At 41.7% G+C, this 23,936-nt stretch overlaps 2 protein-coding genes across 15 annotated transcripts in view; both read left to right on the top strand.

The window, feature by feature from the left end:
- The first annotated feature begins 30 nt into the window (after positions 1–30).
- On the top strand, positions 31–12,099 carry LOC309373783 (tRNA selenocysteine 1-associated protein 1). 11 transcript variants are annotated; one of them, XM_081918310.1, is made up of 10 exons: positions 31–165; positions 1,669–1,837; positions 2,897–2,962; positions 3,900–3,976; positions 4,072–4,193; positions 6,334–6,510; positions 7,439–7,558; positions 8,128–8,524; positions 9,354–9,396; positions 11,716–12,099. In XM_081918310.1, exons 4-10 carry the CDS (start codon positions 3,947–3,949, stop codon positions 11,850–11,852), a joined length of 1,026 nt encoding a protein of 341 aa, XP_081774436.1. In that variant the 5' UTR covers positions 31–165; positions 1,669–1,837; positions 2,897–2,962; positions 3,900–3,946; the 3' UTR covers positions 11,853–12,099. The 11 variants fall into 11 exon arrangements, with proteins under 11 accessions (XP_081774436.1, XP_081774434.1, XP_081774433.1 ...); XM_081918308.1 differs by having other exon boundaries at positions 4,069–4,193; XM_081918307.1 differs by having other exon boundaries at positions 3,784–3,976; positions 4,069–4,193.
- A 2,306-nt stretch (positions 12,100–14,405) lies between these two features.
- The window catches only part of NUP153 (nucleoporin 153), a 39,932-nt gene continuing 30,401 nt past the window's right edge, over positions 14,406–23,936 (top strand). For 3 of the 4 annotated variants that reach the window (XM_081918471.1, XM_081918470.1, XM_081918469.1), the window contains exon 1: positions 14,408–14,596. In XM_081918471.1, the coding sequence (XP_081774597.1) occupies positions 14,435–14,596 (162 nt within the window). In that variant the 5' untranslated portion in view covers positions 14,408–14,434. Of the gene's footprint in view, positions 14,597–23,936 lie in introns of all 4 variants that reach the window. The other variant, XM_081918472.1, reaches the window with a different exon arrangement.

The raw sequence follows: 23,936 nt of genomic DNA, 5'->3' as shown, positions 1-23,936 counted from the left end.
GGGGGGGGCGGGAAGAGCGGCCGGAAGTAAAACAAACAGGCAGTCTCCGGGGCAGCCTTGGGCGGAAGTCGTCGGGAGGAGAAGGAAGAAGGCGGGGCGGCGGCGGAAGGGAGCGTTGCGACATCCGAACTCCTCGTTATGGCGGCTCTCAGGAAGGCCGGAGACGTTAGTATCGGAGGGGCTGAGGGAGCGCGGGTGGCGCTGGCGGGTGGCGAACAGGTGCTTCTCATTCCTTAACGGCCTCCCTCCGGCGCTTCTGGGGGTGGTTTTCAGGCTCCCCCGGCTCTTCTCGTGGAGTTTCTCCAGCCCCGCCCCTGCGAGGGAGGCCTCGGCGCGTGCGGGAGACTCGCTTCGCCCGCCCGCCCGCTCGCTGTCGGGTTGCTCCCTCGCAGGGCTGCGCAATCCTCCTGGGCGCGCTTAGTCTCGGCTGTGCGGCTTACGACTGACACCTGAACCTTGGAGGGCCGGAGGTTCGGGCTTTCTGCAAAGGCTCAGCCCAAGGCTTTCGTTTTAGACGTAGCCCGGTTGCACCGTTAAGCGTCTCTAGGGGAAAGTGAGCCACGTTGGATTAATGGGACTTAAAAACCCGCAAGAGGCGGGTCTAGAATTGAAATGTAAAGCACACCCCCCCCTCAAGGGAGACAGAGACGCCTTCTAGATAGTCAGATATATTTTGCTAAACGTACAGTTCTAGGCGAAATCAAATTTTCAGTTGAAAAACGAAGGACCTGGTAAGGTGGTTTTTTTGATTTTTTAAAAATCACAGTACTGTATTACACAGGCATATTTCTATTGGGAAACAGAACTTTTTGCCGCCGCCCCCCCGCTTGAACATCTGTTACAGAAAATGCGGGAACTACTTTATTTTGGATTTTTCAGATTTGAAAGTGTCTTTTTCAGAAATTATTTTCTGTTTTATATTTTGCCCAAACTACTAGGGTGCAACCAAAATCTGTTAAACTCTTTATGAGTGTTTTTCACCTTCCTACATGTGCCCCCTCAAATCTTGCTCTGAAATTAAACCATGGAATTAAGTTCCTGCAGCCTATTGTGATGGCCACCAACCTGGATGCCTTTAAAAGAGGATTAGACAATTCATGGAGGGATAAGGCTATCAATAGCAACGAACCAAATTAGCTTTGTTCTTTTTCTACTGTCAGTGGCAGTTCTGCAAATTGTTGTTCTCAGGTCCTGCTTTCAGGCTTCCCATGAACACCTGACTGTTCTCTGTAAGGACAGAATGCTGAACTAAGTGATCATTTGGCCTGATCCAACAGGGTTTTTATTTTCTTATGAGAGGAAAGTGAAGTTCTGTTGCATTAACAGAAATTCATCTCACTCATGTGCAGATATAATGGGATGCAACACTTGGGGTTTCTCACTTACCTAGGGAATGTATTCTTCTAAAAATTTATGTAAATACATGCTATGAGCATGATTCTTGAGTGTAAGAATTATGTGGTGTGCTTTGTGTTTGGAAAAGTATCACGGAAACAAGTTTTGATGATTTCATTGAGACTTATCCAGTTTAGTATACTCTCACCAAAGATTTGTAATATCAGTACAAAACAGCAAAAAGGCTCCCAGTTCTCCCTTCGGTCAAAATAAGTCCTATTGCTATGAAACTGTTATCATGTGTTTCTAATTCTTTCTTTCCTTGTATTGTAGTGAAAACATAGGTTTAGCAATCGTGGAGGAAGAAAGTACCAAAAATAATTGTGAATTCATAAGATACTTGGAACCCGAAATAAATTGGATGACACCTTACTTTGGTACTCTCCATCTTCTGCACCCAGAGTTATTTTTATTTGGCAGTTTGTGTAGTAGACACTGACTGGTAAGTTGAAATTATTCATCTTGAAGAACTAGTTGTAGAACATGTTATTTGCATGTCTTTAAATATGTTATGTCTGTCAGCAATCTTGTAAGTAGAGCAATATATTAGCTTCCTGAATGCATATTTTACATTACATTTTGCATTGCTAATCTACAGATTTTATGTGCTCTTGTACCTTGGGAACAAAGTTACCGTTACAGTTTGACATAGAATATAGTACTTCCAAACTAATTTTCTCTTAATGTAGACACTGCACATAAAGGGATAATTTATAACTATATTGCTTTGGTTAATTTGGTAAACACAGCATTTTTAAAAGATAAAGTGCACAGCATACCCTAAAAAAGGGGCATGTATTTTTCTTTAATTTTCAGGTTGGGAGGAGACTATACCCATGTAGAGTTGCATTCATCTTGAAGCAACAAGTTTGCATCTTAGGGATGCTTCTTAATCTGGTACTTCTGTTAGACATTCGTGGGTTTGGTGGGTTTTCTCTAACTAGTATACCAGCTGTGTCCTCACCAGGAAAAGTCAAACTAGGCCTCATTCATGATTTTGTATTTTATTAATTGTAGTTTTATTATGAGTTTCCTTAAATACACTATAGCGTTGAAAGTTGGTAGAGAAATTATTAATTTCATAAAATTAATAAACCTTAAGTGTTGTGGTAAACTACTCATTTCAAAAAAAGTATACTCTTCCATCAAATAGTTTTTCAATGTCAAGGCCAAGATGTACAAAATCTAAACAAATTGGGTGATACTCTAACAGTGTCCACCTGCCAGCAAAAATTAGCTTCCACTTTCCAGTGTGACTTCGTCCGCTCCTCCACCCTGTTCGCGTGTCTGGAAAATCTGTTCCAGAAGGTTGATGGACTTGGATTTGAATTTCACCTGTAACTACTATTCTTCTTGGTCACTGTTATATTCCTCAAGGAAGGAATTTCACTAAATCTAAGTGGTCATTAGGTTACATTTGCAGCAGTCCTGCAATTAAAGGCAGATTATTTTTCATTTAAAAAAACCTTACACGTTTCTTTTCTTTTTTTATAAAAAACAGAGCACCAAAAAGAGCAGCCGCAGCATATTTTTCTTCTGAAGATAATTTTTAACAATGGCTAGCCAGGTAAGACCATTTTATGAGAATGACACCGTATTCATAGCTCCTTAGGGGAAGACATTAGCCATGGTCAGAGCCATTGGCAAATGTCAAACTTAAGCAAGGATTTCTGGGGGAGGAGTGGCGGTGGTGGTGGGTTTTAGCCCTATGCTTTCCTCAGATGAATTTCTGACAGATTGTTCTCCCCTGCTGTGGAATCCTTAATCACGTCAACTGAAGCAGCTTGGGGGCAGAACAAGGAGATTTGCTTTCTGCACTGTTGCACAGTGAGATCTTGTGGTGGGACTTTCCTATAACACACACTATTTAGGATGCCTGAACTGGTGCGCTAGAAGTGAAATGATACCATCCATGTAAGTAAACCTTAAATGAAAATGTTTAATCTCTATCGGGATGGTGAGGGATATTGCCTTTGTTATCTGGTCGACTGCCGCCTCCTTCCCTTTTCCTTCCCATATAACTGCCTCTGCTGGTTTCTTTTTTTTTGGATGTGGCATTTTTTTCCACTTGCATGTTGCTAGTGTAAAAACTTGACGTAAGCTCCTTTGGCTGCGCTTTAGATTCAGTCTACCCCAGACAGTTGCCCTGAGATAGTGGCCAATACCTGGCAGTGTTGATCAATATCTCAGAGAAGAGCCCAAGACCCCTTTTAGGTTAAAAATAATAATTGGTGACCTGGCCCTGCATCTCATACACTGGACCTCTTTCTGCTGTAGCGTCTCTGGGCAAGTCTTGGAGAGATCTAAAGCAGGGTCCTGTTGTAAAAGCAAGTCTTAAATTTCATGCTTGGTCAGCCTCTAATGGTTAACTTTTTTTTTTAAATTAAGGAAACCGAGGGGAGTCAAAATGTTGGCGTGAAAAGCAGTTACTCCTATAGCCAGCTTGACCAAGTCAGGGGAATATGGCTTTTCATACAATCCTTTGGCTCTGTTATTTTTGCCAGGCATTTTCCCCAGAGGCTGCTTTCCCTCATGGGAGGCGGAGGGAGAGATGGGACCCCAGGCTTCTGTCAAGGGAAAGGTGAATATGGGGAAATCACCAAGGTGGTGATCGGGAGAGGGAGGGAGGCATTTAATTGAGATGAAATACTGTATAACTGTTTTTCATTCTAGCAGGATACAGTGGGAAAGGCCAAAAAAGAAAGCCTGCCTCTGTGGTGGAGATCCCCCCACAAAAAACGGAAGAAAAAGAGTAAAGCAAGAGCAGGAAGACCAGATTTTACTAGTATTCCAAGCAGGTGAAGAAACCTTGAAACTGACAAGAAAAAAGCCGGCTCTTGTCCATATAATAGTATTTAAATCAAATAGCACGAAATTAACAAAAAAACCCTCATTAGGCTGTTCTGAAAAAAAGTATTTTGTAACGTTAAATAAAGAAATAAGCCAGTTTTAATGGAGGTGTTTATTTAGTAGCTTTCAAAGGCCCAGTGGATATGAACTTGTAATTAAAGTGAAACAAGTTAAAAGGCTTCAGGCAACGGTTCCAAGACTATCGGGAGAATTCTGTGTTCAGCATGAAAGCTGATACGGCTGATGGTAGACATCCAGAATATACACAAGTATTGTACCCTGTTGGTTTGTTCCCTGCTTCTCAAAAGGTTTTCTGATTATTTCACTGTCATTTGAGATCTGCTTTATCTTTTGTACCATGTTTACCTTTTGATGCTTAAGGTTTTACCATGTACTGTATTCATCTTGGAGGGCACATGTTGAATAAAATCACAACAGCCATCTCAATGGCTAGAAAGGCAGTAAACGTACCTTGGCACTACAAAGTATTAATAGCATTACACTTTGGATATAAATTTGAAGCCCACGTCGCCGTGGGATATTGACAAGCCCCATTCATTTCCACAAATTCAGTTTTATTTTTAATGAGGTCATAGAACAAGAGAGAATCTGGTCTGTAATTAGAGCCAAACTATATTATGATAATATTGTCCACAGTTAGTTAAATACTTGCAACTGGTGTCCGTTTGTCAGGATAACTATCTATAGAGCTACTTGAAGATTCTTTCATACTTAGCTTTTGACTAATATATGTAGGTACGATATATGTAAAGTGTATTGGCATTCTCTGATCAATGTTGCTGGAAAAAGGGCTGCACAATTTTTTTTTAGAATATGCCCCACTTGCTCAAAGCAACTCATGCTGAATATTACAGCATTTTGGGGTGTTGTCTGCTTAATCTCATCCATTCTTGCTAATGTTAATGATATTTCCGTCATGTTCATTCTCCCTATTTCTTGCTTCAGTTTAACCACTCTAAAGTGGGAATATAAATGTAGAGTTTAGGATTAGAGTTCTAGAGCTAGAAGAAGCAGAATCATAGGTCCATCTTTTTGCTGTTTATGCAAGATTTCCTAGATATCAGCCCTCTTTACATATTACCCAGCTAGTGCTGTGCGCTAACAGAGAACATGAAAGGCGCTTGCAGAGCAGAAGGCTCTCCAAATGATTCAAGCCACAGCTATGGGAGAAGGCAACAGTAAAAACAAAATAGATAAAATTAATAACTAGTTCGAGCTGCAGAAAACCTTGCTTAATTTTAGTTCTTTTCTGCATCAGTTGAATATGTGCCTCTGCTTGGCCATATAAGTTGAATCACATTATTTTGTAAGCTTGATATCTCTTGATGGCAGTGAGGTAACAGTGAAGAAAATAAAGGGCTGGATTTAATTGCCCCTTCTGGCAGTGGAAGCCAGTGCAAGGACTCCCATTAGTGCAACATGGCTGCTCCCCCGTGCCTTCCCTAAATCCTCTCTGGAGGGTCTGGGGAACCCCCAGAACAGCACATGGCAGGAGGATAGTGTAGCTTGCCCAACAAAACACATATAAATGCTTGTGCTGACAGAACATTCTCTTTGGTGCTAGAGTGAATTCCACCCAAAATATTGACTCTTCGCTCATGGACACTAGCAGGGTTGCTTTGGACTAAGCTTTGAGAACTGCTATCTTGAATCCGAAAGCAGAGAAAGCTAATAAAAACCCACAAGCTGCTTAAAAGTACTGCTTAACTTTATTTTGGAGGAGGTAATTGACCTCTTTCATGGATTTAATAGTATAGTAAATATTTTTCACTTGGGTGGTTTGGAAAGGTGGTTTGTGTTGGGGGAGCAGCCCCTCGGACAGTTTGGTCTGAAGCAGAGTTTCAGAAAAGTGGTTTGAGGATTGTTGCTCAGACATGATCAAGATAATTGCTTCTGTGCATGGTGCCCGTGAATGCACCATGGACAAGGACAAACAAGTATTGGCTGGATCAATCCTAGGTAGGTATTTGAGTGGCATACACTCTGGAAAGTAACCTAGTGGATACAGGGCCCTGAGGCTTTTACTGCAAGACTACTAATTGTATTTTTTCTTTACATTTCTTACAGGCCAGAATTTCCAAGGCAAGAATTTGTTAGGCCAGAATTTACAAGGCCAGAATTTGCAATATTTGTAGGAGAGTTAACTCCCGAGGTGGATGATTTCTTGCTCTATGACTACTTTTTCAAAAGGTATCCATCTTCTGTAGACTGCAAAGTGGCCACAGATCTGCTGGGATATTCCAGGTAACTTATTACAGAACAAAAAGCATTGGTGGTAACAAACAGTGTACAACTGAGGCGCTCAAAAGCTTTTCGTAGTGAGCTCTGCACATCAAGAAACAAATGCGGATTCTCCAATAAGAAGAGAGAAGATAGACAAATGGTGTTCAGTCTTCTCATAGTGTGAACCTGGTATCTCACTGAAAAAGTAGCATGTTCGGGAGGGAAATTCAGAGCTGCAGTTCTTAGTGAGTGCTTACACTTACATAGAGAGGTCTGCTGTAGTTTGAGAAACCTGATATGATCCAGATTTAATACGTCATAGCTCTATATGATCATGTAACAAACGAGAGTAGTTTTTTGAACTATTTATGAAGTTGCATATCTTAAGTGCACATGTTGCATTTAATAAGGAAAGGAAAGGAAGATAACATTAATCAAAATCAAGTGTAAGGAGAATGGTAAGATGTCTCCAGTTTACAGGTGGCAAAGAGAAGTATCCTGCAGCTAACATTTTTTTGGAATTGAATTTATTTGACTGACCATTGGAAATCTAGGAGTCCACCAATGATGCAGTAACTAATTTTTTGGATGTCATTTCATGACCAGTGACTTACTTAGATAATATTTAATTTAGTAAGCACAAAGAACCTATGAAAAAACATGATTATTAGAGGCTAAGTAATTTCAGTTTATGCTGGTGTTAGGGTTTGATAAAATTTGAAATAAATAGTATTCTGATTTATTTCGTCAAACCCTAACACCCTAACAAATAATTCTGAAAGAGATTCCTGGGGGGATATCCCAGAAGTGTGGTGATAACACCCAGGGAAAGAAATGGTAAACTTGATGAGTTGCAGCACTAAATTGCTGAATTGAATATTAATAGGATGTTTTCTGTTTCTTTGCGAGTGTTAGAACATGTACTAAAATGTGTATTAAAACTATTCAGGGGTTATGGCTTTGTCCGATTTTCTGAAGAAGGTGATATGATGAGAGCATTGCAAGATTGTCAGAATGCGCCTGGTCTAGGTGGAAAACGAATCCGATTGACTTTAGGCATTTCTAAAAGGTAACTCATGAAATTTACTAATCTCTTACAAACACATCATTTGTATATTACTACTCCGGAGCCTAGGGCTATTTTTGTTTTGTTTTTGCATAATTGTCAACATCTTCGTGCTTTTCTTTCTAATAATCAGCATAATTATTACAACATAAACAGCCAGGCCATGATGATGATGATGATGATGATTCTTCTTCTTCTTCTTCTTCTTCTTCTTCTTCTTCTTGAAGTATTTTCAGGGTTTCCGCTTGCACAATAGGACGTTCCCCCCCTTTTATCCCTCTGTGTACGCCATGCACCTTCCCCAAATCTGTTCCTGTAAGTTGGAGGAACCCCAGTACAAATTGGGGGCATGGGGAATTAGGAGGGGGACGTTTCATTGCACTAGGAAAAATCCTTGAACAAATGGAAGGAGAGACCTAGCACTATGATTCGACCCTGTATTCAGGTTAATTTTTTCTAGGGAATGTGGTTTTTGCTAGACTTTTTGCTAGACTTTCCATGGCATGATTGGTTTTATATCATGTTTTAGATAACTTGTACTCTTTTTTTATTTTTGTTGCCTTGTGTTTTAGATTGAAAGCAGAATTTCAGCGGTACCAGCCCTATAGTTATAATGATTATTATCAAGACTATCAAAACTACTACCGCCAGTATAATTATGAGAGAAATGAACGCTTTGATCGCTATGAACGTCCTGACCGTTTTGAACGAGGTAACCGTTTTGGGGACCGTTTTCCTGAACGTTACCCTGAACAATTTGGGGACCGTTTTCCTGAACGTTATGCTGAGCGCTTTGGTTCCCGTTTTGCCGACCGCTACGGTGACTACCCTGAATATGGAGAATATAATGCTGAATATGGAGATTATAATGCTGAATATAATGACTACAACTACAGCTATGCATCTTACGAAAGGATGCAACCGAGTGGAAATATGGGACAGCAAGCTATGAATCCAGCTGTATTTCAGGTATCCACTTGAGCATACTTACATGCTTTTTTACAAGGTCATTGGTAGAAATAATGGCTATATACCTTAAATATGGCTGTTGGGTGCTTTTAAAGATCTGTCAACACAATGGTACCTCTGGATGCGAACGGGATCCGTTCCGGAGCCCCTTTCGCATCCTGAGCAGGACGCAACCCACGTCTGCAGGTGTGTGGGTCGCAATTCGCCGCTTCTGTGCGTGCACGTGACGTCATTTTGAGCGTCTGCGCATGCACGAGCGGTGAAACCTGGAAGTAACTTCTGGATCGCCACGGAATGCAACCTGAAAACTCTCAACCCGAAGCATATTTAACCCGAGGTATGATTGTAATTGTAAACTTGTGCTGTTTTAAAACACACACAGTGAGAGGGCTGGCTGAACTAGGTCTAGGCTTTAAGAACTTTTGTAACCAATCGTATAGAGGTTTACTATGAAGTACTGTCCAGTTCAGTGAGACTTGGTCCTAAGCCATATAGGATTATAGCTATACTGTATTCATGGATCATGTTTCTGTTTGATTCATTTCTTTAACTGATTGTCCTTATTTAACATGAGTAAGATTTAGACGAGGCAAACCCTTGGAGTTTGTCCACCATTATACTGAAATGCAATAACTCAAAATATAGCTCAGCTCAGTTGCATTAAATCACTAACTTTATGTGACTTTAAAGTAAAAAGGGAGGTGGAGGAAGAAGCTGAGGATCAGGTTACAATGTTTATAGCAATTGTGCTTTAACGCTTCCTTTTTCAAAAATAGCAGATAGATGTTTTTTCTTTAGAGAAATGATTTTCATGTTTTTCTTCCCCCAGGAGACCTCTGCTATGGTTATGAATGACGATCTAATAACAGAAGGTAATTTTGATATTGTTAGTACATGCAAGTGGACTTTGATGCTCATCTTAGTTAGGCAAAATCCAACACTGTGTCAGCAGTTGCAATGGAATTCTTCTTCCTTATCTCCTCGGCATCCCCTGTACCCCAAGTCTGCTCTAGAGGGTCCCTCAACCCTCAAGCAGATTTCAGGGGATGCAGGGGTGTGTGGAGGAAGGGTAAGTCTCACCGTGAGTGGAAATAACAATTGGATGTTGTCCCCCCTTTTTTTTCATTCTACAAATGTACTACTCTCCAAAGAAAATATCTGAAATGTTGTTTTACAGCAGGGGTGGGAAACTCCCGTGAATCAAAGTAGTCCTTTAGGTCAGGGGTTGGCAAACTACGGTTCAGGGGCCAGATGCGGCCCCCCAGGCTCGTAAATCCAGCCCGCGGACCCTGCCGCCCACCCGGTCAATCCTCACGCACTGCAGACATCTTGCCGAGCGGGGACTGACTTCGGCAATGCTGGCATGGCTTCTGGGCGGGGCGGCGACATGGGCGCAGCTTCGGATTGGCTGCAGGAAGTTCCTGCAGCCAGTCCGAAGCCTTGCTGCCTGCGCACAGAGGTAAACCCGGTGTGGCCATGGACAGAGAGGCCAGCGGGTGGCAGGTCTGGGCTGCACCATGGGCATCGTGACGGGCGCGTCATGAGGCTTCAGGTGGAGCTTGGCGCGCCTTCTGGCGCTGCACCTGGTGCCCTGCTTGGCGCTGCTGCTGCTGCTGGCGCACTCGGCAGCTGCGCTGGAGGGCGAGCTGCATGCCACCTACCCGGTGCTCCGCATGCGTGGCCTGCCCACCGACCTGGCCTTGGACGATGGTGCACACTGCCTGGGAGCTCCACAGAGACAGGCCGATGGAGCAGCTGCTGCTTGGCAACAACGCCAGTGAGCGGCCATTGCCGAGATGCGCTCCTGAGCGCGTGCAGAGTACGTTCCTCCTCTAGGTCCGGAGGCAGCTGCGGAACCGGCTTGCAGGGTATTTATATTTTTCAAAATACAGTCCGGCCCCCCACAAAGTCCAAGGGACAGTGGACCGGCCCCCTGATGAAAAAGTTTGCTGACCCCTGCTTTAGGCCCCTGGCCTTGGGAATTTCCCGGGCTGTGTACTGTCCTTGAGTATTTTTTGCCTGATTGCAATGTGTCCTTGAACTGTGGTGATGTCTCTTGCTTATCTGGCCACAGGATGGAGAGATGTGTGATGAGCATGGGAACCTCTGGCTTTTGCAAAGCTGGAAAGTAGTGTACTGTAGTGTCATATTTGTTGCTCCATCACCATTGTTTGCCTTTTGCCACACTAGCACTATTTAGTCCCAGGAAGGTTATCCTTGAGGGAATGCAGCCCTCAGATTGAAACAGATTCCCCACTCCAGCGTGATAAGCACAATCCTTTGCATTCATGCTTTGAAATAAGTTTAACAGAGCTTGCTCCAGGTAAGTTTGTATAGCACTGCAGCCAAGCTTTGTTGGAAATTTACTGAATATGAGCATCATAAAAATAAGATTGCATGCAGTATAGAATTTTTCTCCAGCAATGTAGCTACTGCAGGATACAACATAATATGCAATGTCTCCTTCTTTATATACCGTATTTTTCGCCCTATAGGACGCACTTTTTCCCCTCCAAAAATGAAGGGGAAATCTGTGTGCGTCCTATGGGGCGAATGCAGGCTTTCGCTGAAGCTTGGAGAGCTTCAGGAAGCTATCCGCAAGCCTGGGGAGCCCGCGGGAGTTCCCGCAGGTCTCTCTAGGCTGCGGATAGCAGCCTGCTGCCCGGAGCGCGCTGAAGCAGAGTGCCCCGCGCTTCGGGCAGATATCCGCAGCCTGCTGCCCGGAGCGTGAGGTGCGCTGAAGCCGCGGCTGGGGGGGGAATAAATTTTTTTAAATTTCCCCCTAAAAAAAAAACCCTAGGTGCATCCTATGGGCCGGTGCGTCCTATAGGGCGAAAAATACGGTAACTTTGTTTTAAAGTATTCTAGTGTACATGTGGAAGCCCACTGCTATTTTAAAGATGATCTCTGAATTTTGTTCAGTGTCAAGAAAACCGTTTATCCCTTTTATGAAATAACATAACACAAATTACAGAAAAGTAATGAATAACTAGAGAATCTGAAAATTAAACTCTTTAAAAATCATTTTATGGAGCTTTTGATAAGAATGCATTCTGTACTTTAAGCTGTTCTGTAAAAAATGAACAGAAGAAAATGGACAGAGAACACTGTTTTCCAAAGCCCCCCCCCCCCCCGTATAGTAGCTGTTTTACTTGATTCCTTGCTCACTGATGTTTTGTTTGCTTAAACAGATCCACAGCTCAACATAGACGTTCACAGAATGAACAGAGAATTTATGGTGAGAAGTGAAGAACTCTTTGACACACTTATGAGCTGTCATTGGCAACCTCTGGATACGGTCACCTCTGAGATCCCTACTGCTTTCTAAAAGTGTCTTATGTTAACACCATAGCATGACTATTATGACCAAGGTGCTAAATTGACATTTCTTCAACATTTCTTTGGAGCCTAAGTTTTTAAGCACGGTGTTGGATTTTGTTTTGCTATGCTTTGATGGCCTTTGTCATTTTGTTCATCACTCGGTATCTTGAAATCATGTAAATATTCTGGAAATGTAAAGAGTTAGTCTAAAGATAGACTTGCTTATGTAAATAATAAAACTTTGTTTCTGCAAACATGTCAGTTGGAACCTGTCATTACCTTACTAAGTATGTGATCTAGTTTCCAAAATGTAGGGTTGGGGCTTCTGTGGGTGTGGTCCCTTTACCTGGCTGGTCAAGACTGGTGACAGTGCTGAACTAGATGGACCTTAGGTCTTTGATTTATTTTGTTGCTGTTGTGTAGTTTGCATAATCTTTCCTAATGATGTAAGGAAATGCATTATTTGTTGAGTAAGAACAAAGGGCGTGTAGTCCCATACTGTCTCCAGGGTGGCTGGCCAGATTCTAGGGCAAAATTTACAAACAGGTCCTGATGGAGATAACTGTTGCCCTTTAGTCCACATACTAACCAGAGTTGGGTTGCCTTTTCAACATGAAAATCCCATTGGCTAGCTGATAGTTTTAAACAAACCTTCGTGATTTCACCATTCATTCAAGAGTAAGCAGTTGTGTGTTTGTGGAAGTGAATCTGCCAGTAAAGATCAAAAGCAAAGGGATGAAAAAAATATTCACATTACAGGTCCTTACATTAGGAGTAAGACTACTTTATTCTTATTGTGAGAATGTGAGATTTGAGTGGAGCAGTTTTCCGTGTTCCTCTTCAAAAATACAAAGTGACACTGTTCCTGAGGCCATACTGATCAACTTGTTTTGGAGATTGTGCTCATTATACGAAGCACCTTTCTCCTCTCCCCCCCCCCCAAAAAAAAATATTGTGTGCAAATGCCACATATCGAAGCAGGCTGGAATTTATTTTTTTCTTTTTAAGTGTTTCAGAGGGATAATGAATATTTTATAATAAGGATTGAGGAAGATGTAGCCCTGGCCAGAATAACTGGTGAGTCCAACAGCTGGAGGAACATAGGTTCCCCATTCAAGATCTAAGTTATTATTGGCTTCATACAACTCTTCCATACAACTCCTAGTGTCCATAGTGTTACTTGCCCGTGTGTAATGTTAAATGTGTAGTTGACTTAGAAAAATCTGCATTGCTGCATATCCTTAGTTAAAGTGTATAATGAAAGTACTTTCTGCTCCATGTCATGGTTGTAACTCTGCTTACAGTGGAAATTGACAAGCCATAAACATGCAGAGGATTGGGCTACATACACGTTTCAGTGCAATCCTATGCATCTCATGTTCCCTTATTATTTACTTCCAGCAATTATCAAGAACCAATCCTAACTTGTTAGTTTTGCCACAACTTTCCCTTAATAGTGAACACAGAGTTGTCTTAATCCTTTTCCAGTGGGACAGCTCTTCTGTGGAGCACAGCTCTGCAGCGACATAGATTTAAAGGATTGAATCTATTCAAAATCATTACTTGAGAACATTTCAGGTACTAAATGGTAAACCAGCCTCCTTGTTACAAGTTGAAGGTAATTTGTCAAAGCTGACCTCTTTAACAAGATACTAGTTTATTGGATCCAGTTGTCCTATGGAGAGAGACTTTCCAAATTTCCACTGTTAAGTATTTCAGATAGTGCTGGGTTAAATCAGCCCATAATTTGATAGCTGCAATAGATTCTCCTCTGAATTTTTGCTAACGCAAGGAGAAAAGAGCTTTAGATTGGGTGAGGCAATGTATTTTGGTTTAGATTTCCATGAACATGTAATATCCGGCCCTGTAAGGGTTAAAAAAGGCGCCTTTGGAAATCATGTTCATTCCAGAATAGCGAGTTTCCGGCCTTCGCTGCGGCTTATATCGCGAGATTCTGTGGCGCATCAATGCGTCAGATCGGCAACCACCCCGCGAGAGGGCGGAGTGTGTCCATATGCTCTCTGCGCAGCCTCGGATTTCCAAAACTACATTTCCCGTGGGCGCTCATGGGCCGTCGGCGGGCGACTGGAATGAGGCAGGATGGCGGGTCGCGCGGTTTGGTGACGCCAAGCTGTCCGGGCGGGTGTCCTCTGGTTGGTCGGGAGGAAAGGAAGGAGGGGGAGAATCTCGGGCGGGCTAGACGGTGACGGTGTTGGTGGAGGTGGGGGGGAGAGAAAGGGTAGGAAAGGGAGGGGGAAGTGGAGCGGCTAGGGACGGTCTTCGGCGCGCGCGCGCGCGCTAGCCAGGGAGAGAGAGAGGCATCCTGTGAGGGCGCGAGGCAGGCCGCGCGGCGCGGGGCATCGCCATAGAGACAGTGACAGCACAGAACGGGATTGGGGCCAGGGGTGGGGGCCAAGAGGAGCGTGAGGGAGGGAAAGAAGCGTGAGGGGGGAGAGAAAGCGCGCGCGCGGGCGCGCGCACAGGGGGTGGCCGGGCTAGGCCGGGCCTCTCTGTTTGCGCCGTGCGTGCGTGCGTGCGGGTTGCGGGTGGGTGGGAGGGAGGCCGGCAAGGCTCGGGAGAGGTCCCAATATGGATTCGGGGGAAAGCGGCGGAGCTCCGGGAGGAGGAGGAGGAGGAGGTGGTGGAAGCGGCGGCGGCGGCAGCGGCTACGAAAGCGGCGGCGGGAAGATCCGGACGCGGCGATACCACCTGGCAGCGGCCTCCTCGAAGCCTTACCCGAGAAACAAGCAGGTGAGGGAGGCCGAGCGGGGGAGCATGTGGTGAGCGAGACCGGCGGCTGGACGCATAGTATGGAGGAAGCGGCGCCGCCAGCCCCGGAATTGGCCGGCGAGGCTCCGGCTCTGCCCTCCCGGGCCCCCTGGGAGCCGCCGTTGTCGGCCTGAGAAATGGCCAGGCCATATTCTGGGTGGGTGAACTACCTGGTACCTCGAGGAGGAAGAGAAAGCATTTTCTGCCCCCCCTTTTTTTCTTCTGAGGGGGAGAGAAGGGGAAGTGTGTGGGGTCTATGGGGGGGGGGAGCGTTGATTTCCGAGGGCGATCACAGCGATATGAATGACTCAAGTGCAGGTGGGGGGGGATGTTTAGAGGGGTGGGATTCCCCTTCTCCGGTTTTGAGGCGCGCGCTTGGGTTCCATGAGATTTCTCCCCTTCCTGGATTTCTGTTACGGCGGGAAGAAAAGGAAGGAAGGGGAGGGCAGGCAAAGGGGAAAACGTGCCTCCTGCGAATCAAGGCGCCGATTCGCTGTTGTGCGATGTCTCAAGCAAGTGTTTTTAGCGGGATCCCTTGCTTTAAAGGTAACGCCGAAAAGGGGGTAGGGTTTTAACCATTGCACAAATCGCACATCCCCTTTCCAGGCTTTAGGCTGCAGCCGTAGCCCCCACTTAACCTGGAAGTAAACCCCATTGAATTCAGTAGCAGTTATTTCTGGGTAGAAATGGTGAGGATTTTAATATTTGGGTTATACTTAATGAATCTGCACAGTGTCCACTGAGATTTCCAAACCTGCCTTTTGACTTAGTTGGTAGTCCTTTTTTTAAAGCAAATCTGGTTAAGTTAGTGTTTTTATGAAAATGCATGCAAAAAATGAATTCATTATTCAGGTGCTATTTGAATGCTAGCACAGGGATCAAATCAGCCTTTAATATATTTTAGAAAGAACTTGAGTGTTAGTAATTTATGAGTGACACATGAATTTGTTTTGTTTAACAATTTATAAATGACAGCTTTTAAAAATTGCTGCTCATCCAGACATGTAAGATTTTGAATATTGGGTATTCAGTGAAGTTTATTCAGAGCAGACCTACTGAAATTTAGAAACTTAATTTAGCCATGTCCATTAATGTCAGTGGGCCAGCTCCAAGTTGAATTAAAATGGGATAAAACTCACTGTGTTCTAAATTTTTATTTTAATAAATTTAAAATATGTGAAAATGGTTGTAGCATGGATTTTTTCCCATGATGGGACAAAGGTGAGATACTAATGAAACAAATAGGTGAAGCAGAATATGCTGATTTCAATGTTATTTTTAGGTCACAACCAAAGACAATATAGCTGTTGTGAGAAATGCCTGAAGTTGTAGGTAAAATGTGAAAGAATATAAAATTTGATCAAAAGCAATTCATGCTGTGTTCAGAAACACTGCTTTTGAAGCTAACTAGAAATATAAATAAAATTACACTGTGAAAAGCGGCTTCCTTTATTGTATTTGAAAAGCATCAGACATTTGCAATGGGAGGTTATTATTGGTCAGATTAGCATAGCTGTTGGGTTACAGCTACTAGTGTGAGCAGAAAGTAGGACAAACACCTATACCTTTTAATTATCGCGTAGAAGAAGTGATTTCAGATAATTGAAGCTAGTTATGTAGGGGTGAGAAACCATGACTACCAAAATTCCATCTTCTAACTAATTATTAAAGATCACTGTTGTCATTTGCATGATCTCACCCTGGTATCTGTACTTTTGACATATTTAGTCGTTAGAATGTAATTGTTTATATATTTATAGCAAGGAGTTGTATTGACTAAGTTCTACTCTGGAGTATGCCTATTTGAAATTAACCTATGCTAACCATGCCCATTAATTTTAGTGAGTCTGCTCTGGGTATTACTGAAGTTGGATACAGTCCATACAATTTACCACCATTACACTATTTGGATTAAATGGGTGAGCAGTTATGGGCATGATCTTTGTCATCTTCTCTTTGCCTGTACATAAAGCCCTACAGTGTTGCTATTTCTCCATACATCTTTTGTAATTGTTTCAGTTGTTCTATTTTATAATGAGGTTCAGCTTTGGAAATGAAGTTTTAAAAAACCCCACTTATATAGGGAATAGATTTCTTGAGATTCCTGCCTCTGTGGTGGTGAAGACCAATTCAGCAGTTCATTTGTCTTCAACACAGTTCTGTTCTGCCCTAATATTTATGCAACTGTCATCTAAACCCAATTAGTTAGTTTTGGCCTTTGTTAATGGAATGTATAAATCTTGGAAGCCTAAATCCTCATAAACCTTGTTTTAAGATTAAATTTAGTATCTTTAATCCTGTTGGGAATTTTACAAATTATGTTTGTGAGAGGATTTTAATAGTGCTGTATTTCGGAACACACAAAAAAGCAATACACAAAGATTTGTGTGTGTGTAAACCCTATTAATTTTCTGGATTTCCACTTTGTAAACCCAATGAAATGTAAGTGAATTGACAACCACTAGGAATTTCCTTGCTTGCTTTTTTTCTGGACTTTTCTCTTGCAAATCTTTACAATATACAAGCAGATTCTACCGGTTCTAATGAAACATTTTGCTTTGCTTTAAGCACATTCTTGCATGTTTGCCAGCAAAGTGGTCCAATAAAAATTATCCTAATGTAAGCTGCTTCTTTTTATGGAACCACCACCAAAGCATCATTTCAGGGTAACTTATAGAGGCTATATATTATTCAAGTTGAGAAACCGCTTGGAGTAAGTTCTTTCTGATCAGTAGTAGATTGAGATATCTTTGTACCTTGAGCACAATCTCATTCAATTCTTTGATTTTGAGATTCTTTTGGAGCAGATATTAGCCTGACCAATTCAAAGCATGTAATAATAACAATAATTTATTATTTATACCCTGCCCATCTGACTGGGTTTCCCCAGCCACTCTGGGCGACTCCTAGCAGAATATTAAAAACATGATAAAACATTAAACATTAAAAAGTTCCCTAAACAGGGCTGCCTTTGGATGTGGGTTGGATCCAAAACACATTCTGCTGAGCTGTTAGGAGGGTTGGATTGCGTGAAGGTGTTTTTTCTGCTCAGCTCTATTCTTCTGTCAGGTCTGACCTTCCTCTTTTGCCTGCTGAATGTGCAGATTAGGAAGGAGAGCAATAGGTGTTCGATATAAGCACACTGAATTTGGATCCCATTGAAATATATGGGACAAGTTAATCTTGACTAACTTGTCCCTTATATTTCAGTGAGATTCAGGTTCAACAAATTTATTCTGGTTCTAATCATGTATTTATAACATTGTTGCTGTTTGTAGCTGATTAAAATTCTATCAGCTGGATATTAGGGCTGAGCGATGTCTGGTTCTTAATATCATGATAGATTGCCAGATAAACATTGCAATATACAGATATATCACAATGTCTGAAATAAGGATGGAACTATGTAGAGGCGAATGGGGTAATGTCCTGGCAACTGCTACTACTTAGGGGTCTAAATCGGATACATTTTTTACTTATCTTTATCGTTACAACTGTTATTTTAAAGTACAGAGCAACAGGGGCTGCAGGATTCATGAGAAAAGCGATGACTGGCCACACTCATGATCCCTTCCAATTCTACAATTCTATGATTCTTTATCCACATCACAATTTTATTTTATTTTTTACATAGCAGATCACAATTCACAATATATCACCATGTTGTATACAGTTATATCTTGGTTGTCTCGGGCGTTTTGGCTCCCGAACGGCGCAAATCAGAAGTGATTGTTCTGGTTTGCAAACATTCTTTTGGAACCCGAACATCTGACAGGGCTTCCGCAGCTTCTGATTGCAGCCAATCAGAAGCCGTGATTTGGTTTCTGAACATTTTGGAAGTCAGAAGGACTTCTGGAACGGATTCCATTCGACTTCCAAGGTACGGTAATATTATGAAACTGTTACCATAATGTGGACTTCAGACTGATTTTGGACAATGTATTGATACATCTCCCAGCCCTATTAGATATGGGTATTTGACAGAAATCTGCTAATTGGACACTCCTATGGGCAGAAGGTGATTTTCAGCAGTTCTTCCCCATCAGCTGCCTGTGTACCTGCTTGATGGGGGACACCTAGAACAATGTAAGAGGTGGCATGGCAGACTGCAGTGAGAAGTAGGGGTGTTGTCACAAAACATCCTTCCTGTGGGAGCATGCACTGAATTGTGTATTCCCATTCACAGACGGAAGAAGTCCTTCCGTTCAACTAAATACATTTTAAGTGATGTCAGAGGTGTAGAGGTAACTTTTTCTACTTAGACTTCTCAAAACTGTTCTATTAACAAAATCATCTCCTTATTGTTGGAATTGTATAGAATTTCACTAATGCAAAAACATGTAGAGCCACAAGACAAATGGGAAATCTACATCTGCCTACTGTCCATTTTCCATCCACAGTATTCAAGGCTCTCAGTACTATTATGCACTATTTTATATTGCCTTACATAAGAAAGGAAATCCCTTATAATTTGTATATGGTTTGTCCTGTATGTGCAATTTCATATACAGTCGTACCTTGGTCAAAACCTTGGTCAGTATCTGAAGAAGTGTGCATGCACACGAAAGCTCATACCAAGAACTAACTTAGTTGGTCTTTAAGGTGCTACTGGAAGGAATTTTTTTGTTTTGACTATGGCAGACCAACACGGCTACCTATCTGTAGTCGTACCTTGGATCTTGAACAATTTGCAAGACAAATGTTTTGGGTCCCGAACACCGCAAACTTGGAAGTGATTGTTCCGGTTTGCAAATGTTCTTTGGAACCCGAACATCCGTCGCTGGATTCAGAGACACATGGTGGAGCTTGCACCAGTTTTTCCAGCCTGTTGCATTCGGCCATACTGCACAATCCATCCTGTTCTTTCCTGGAGGCCTTGCTGCTAAAATTAGTGAGAACAAATTGAGATTAAATTGAGAAAGTATATAAAAAATAGTTTCTAACTTTTCCCCCCCTTTGGTCTCTTAAGAGAGAAGGGTACAGAGAGATCTGTTATGGTACAGAAGGAGCTATGGAAATCGGAGAAGAAGGAAGTGCAGGCAGTCATACCTGAGGGATGTGGAAAAGGGGATAGCAGAGAGATGGTGGTGTGGAGACCTATGGAGTGTAGGAAAAATGATTAGCAGAGGCATGGGCATATAGAAGGACATATGGAATGGGAAAACAAAAGAAGATGCAAGATAGAGGTTCAAAGAAGATATTGCTATGTGGTGAAGGTACAAAAAGGGGCAGCATGAAGGTGTAAAGAGGTCTGTAAAGAGTAGAGAATGAATAGTAAGCAACAAAAATGGAGCTGTAGAGATAACTTTGCGTAGGGAAAGAGAAAAAGAATGGGTATCTGAGATGTGTACAGAGAAGAAGAAGCCATCCATTGGTCTACAGTAGAGGAAGAGAAGGTAACTAGGGTCTCCATTAGCTCTGCTGAAGGAATGAGGCCTGCTTTCCATCTCCCCACTGAAGCCGCCTCCAAGAATGGCTGTTAGCAGGTAGCAGCTGAGGGAGAGGAAGATTTAAAGTTGCTTGTGTATTTGTTTTTTAAGCTGTTTCTTGATACCATGCATACAAACATATGTCTGAAGTGTATGCCTAAGCAGAGTGGAGAAGCCTAGGAAGTACTGAGTGTTGCTCATATAATAAAGTTGTAGGCCACACAAAAAAACTGCAAAAAAATTATTCTGGTTGTGTTTAAGCTTTGGTTTAAGGGTGTATGCTTGAATGGATTTTGGTTTAATCCTAACCATTTTTGTGAGCAAATCCCCTTGAATTATTGGAATTTGAGCAAACATGTTTAGGCCAAATTGTCAGAGTAGCATTCTTTTGGAAACATTTTGTTTGCTCTTTCTGCTATGCTTTCGATTTCTGAAAGTTGTGTCAGTGCTTTATGTTAAACTCTGAATCATTTCAAAGACGTTGCATTGATTCTGAAAAACTTTGAATATGCCACAGTGAATGCGCATTTTAAAGGTAGTATGTCACAAGGGCTACATTGCCACAGCATAATTTGTTCAGGCCCTGTGGACTCTGCTTCATTTGATTTCAAAAGAAGTTTGAATGGTGATAGTCATATGTTACATACCCCAGTCAGCAGTAGTGGACATTTTGAATGGCTACTGCTTATAGAAAGGGTGGAGAACCTCTCCCTATGTCAAAGGCTTCACCCACTCATGGGAAATATATCTGTGATGCACACTGGGCATTGACATAGCCAGAACTGGTGGTGAGCAGAGCTGATACCAAAAAGGGCCAGGGCCAGAATTAACAGTAGGTCACCTGTTTTCTTTCTACCACCCCTCTCTCTGGCACTGTCTCTCTCTCACACACCTCTTCCCCCATCCCCATTACTTCCCCGCTGAAAAGCCCTTTGTCCTGCAATGAAACATAAGATAGAGAAAAGTCCCAGTCATGTAAATAGTACCTTTTTTGTTAGCTTGATTGCTGGAAGGAGGGACAGCTGTGGGCCAGATCCCAAGGTGCCAAAAGTCATACGAACATTCTTGAAGAACTGTAATAGTTCCTATGTTTTGCAACTTTCTTCCATTGCATATCAGACAGCTGCTTTTTCTATTGCCTTTTTGGCATCTGCTAAAGATGTCCCTCTTTCAACAAACCCCTAAAATCTGTATCCAGGTTGGTACCTGTTTTGGATTGGAACTGGTCTTTTGTATTTGCTGTCATTTTAAACTCTTTCATATTTCTAATACTTTTTTAATGAAACCCTATGTGCAGTTGTTTTAAGTTTTTATTTATGTACTGTTTTATATATATTGTTGTAAATTGCTTCAGGATGCCTCAAAGGAAGTGACTCATAAATGAAATAATAGAAATAGGACTATTGTTTATTTACTAGAAAATAAATACTAGTCTGTTTAACAACACTTAGGAGCATTCTTAAATATAATCATTTTATTAATGCACAAATAATTGAGAGTTTGAAAATAATAGTTTTGATTCAAAATAAAAGCATTTGTGTTTAAAATACTTTTTATGTTATGCTTTCATGGTGGGAGAATCCTCCTGCAGGCCACTTTGGTGTCAAAATATTATGTGGTGAGATGACAGTATGTGTTAGTACCGCTGATGCTGTCAGTGATCTATATAAAACTTACCCCCAAGAAGGATTCAGACTTTGAATCCCAGGGTTGTAGTCATTGGTAGTTCAGTTTGGAGTAGATCCATTGAAATTAATGGTCCTGACCAACTTAATTCTATTAATTTCAGTGTGTCTACTCTGAGTCTGGTGGAGTTTGATACAACACCTAAACATGGCAGTTACCATGAAAATGTAATCTTACTGATATTATCAAAAATGTGTACTAAATTATAATGTGTGCCACACTCAAGCATTATTTATTTATCTATGGTTTGCTTCGCATGATACATCCCAAACTAAATAACAATAAAAATATCAACAATAAAAACAAGCAACAACAACTTCAGATCCAATTTGGATGTGGAACGTTTTAATAATGTTCTATTATACTAAGTAATAAGCTCTTTTCTGAAACAGATAACCTTGCATTCTGTATATTTGAGAATTTATCTTTTGGGAGTATCTGCGGTGTGTTAGTTTTCCTGAAGAAAAACAAGAATGGAAGTTTTTGTCTGGATCTTGCAATATTTCTGCACCAAAATAGCATGCTCTCATATCAGTTTTTCTACAGTGGTTGGCCTGTAAATTGTAGGTGTATCAGGAGTCTACTAATAACTCTTAGTGACCATAACAAATTACACATCCCAGGATCCTTTCAGAGAAACCATGATTCTTAAAGTGTTTTAAATGTATGATATGGATCTGATCATTGATGAAAGAATAGTTGGCCCCCATTGTGCAATGTTACCCTAAAAATGAGCACCCTCCTCCTGTTTTGGGCAGTGATTATTACTGGTAGCTATCTTTAAACCCTAGTTTCTGTTAACTGAGTCCCCCTTATTCTGTACTCATCATAGATAGTATATAGGCATTTCTGCTATCATTTTTTAAAAAATAAAACTCAAAATTGATAACCCCTGAGTTAGATACTGATGCATGGGGAGTGATCCTGCTTAGCACTGGACTCTCCTATGCACCCAAGCCCAGCACAAAGCAATACCACCACTCTCCCTTCACATTGCCTGATGTGAAGGGAGAGTGATCCTGCTTTAGCGTTAAATCCTCACTTTGTGCAGTGCTTCATAGGCTCCCAGTTGGTTGTCTGGTTCTTTGGAAGCTGCACAAAGCAGAGATTGAACAAGTCCTAACCTTCCAGTCAAGTCCCAACCACAATGCCCTCAAGGGCCAAACGAGGAAGCCTGGTAGGGCAAGATTGGCATGTGAGCCAGGCATTCTCCACCTCTGCTATATGCAACAAAGGGAGTACCATCTCAATAGGATAACAATTATTAGAAGAGCTAATAGTTACATGTCAGTTATTGATCCAATGGACTACATTTTTTTAAAGTCTGTCCTCTAAGAATGTGTCTAAAGATATAGTGGATCTGAATGGTCTCAATTTGACCGTCTGATGATGATGGTTTTTAAAGCCATGCTTGCCTTGAAGAGGAGTCACTATTCTTTACTACTCAGTAATGAGATGCCTTGAGGCTTAGAACACTACTGCTTGCTTTCCTCTCTGTGATCATGACCTTGAATACATTTTAGTTGTCCCTTTCTGAAGTTTAAATGAATTTATTACTCACGAACACATTAACAGCAGGTTGTTTTGAAATGAATATTGTAATTCATGACTAGCCTGGAAGTGTAGTAAAAGCTGCCTTATATAGGAGGTAAAAACAGAGATAGTAATTTTAAAAGTATCTGTAATAGGTTAGCCCTGATAAAAAGCATAGCTTTATCTGTCTTAATTTTTAAGCTTTTAAAATTCGTAACACTCTGACTATATGTAGTTTAGATGGTCAAGAATCATTATTGTTGCACATAATTTTATAATTTATCTGTAATTTGTGTCAATCTCAAATTTGTCTTTAAACATAGGTGTTCTAATTTGCTGTTTTCCACACTTTGCTAACCAATTGGCCACTAAACTTGGCACTCTTAACATAAAGGGTCAAGTAACTGAAAAAGCTGTATTCCATTTAGGCCTAATGCATTTAAATATGGAAAATAGAAATCAGGATTTACCATAAAACTAGCCCAGTCAGAAGGCCACAAACTGCAGTACTTGATTGAGGTTCAGACTCATAACACTAAAAAAAAAAGTATTATAAAGAATACACTGTTCTCCAGTGATACTGATCAGGCTTAATGCCTCCGACAAAGCCAAGTGGTAGAAATGTGGAGAACCTGAACAACTGTGACCTACATTGGAATTGCAAAGTTGCCAAT

This window comes from Podarcis melisellensis, assembly GCF_964234715.1.
Source record: "Podarcis melisellensis genome assembly, chromosome: 7".
NCBI classification, from domain to species: Eukaryota; Metazoa; Chordata; class Lepidosauria; order Squamata; family Lacertidae; genus Podarcis; species Podarcis melisellensis.
The sequence above is the reverse complement of the archived record's forward strand: the minus strand, read 5'-3'. Positions and strand labels throughout refer to the sequence as shown.

Bases quoted from the DNA above. Each gene is read 5' to 3' on its own strand.
- LOC309373783 (XM_081918308.1), top strand. From the start codon at position 3,947: ATGGGACCCCAGGCTTCTGTCAAGGGAAAG. The intron at 6,511-7,438 runs GTAACTTATTAC...AAAACTATTCAG, and splicing joins GATCTGCTGGGATATTCCAG to GGGTTATGGCTTTGTCCGAT. The intron at 9,397-11,715 runs GTAATTTTGATA...TTGCTTAAACAG, and splicing joins TGACGATCTAATAACAGAAG to ATCCACAGCTCAACATAGAC.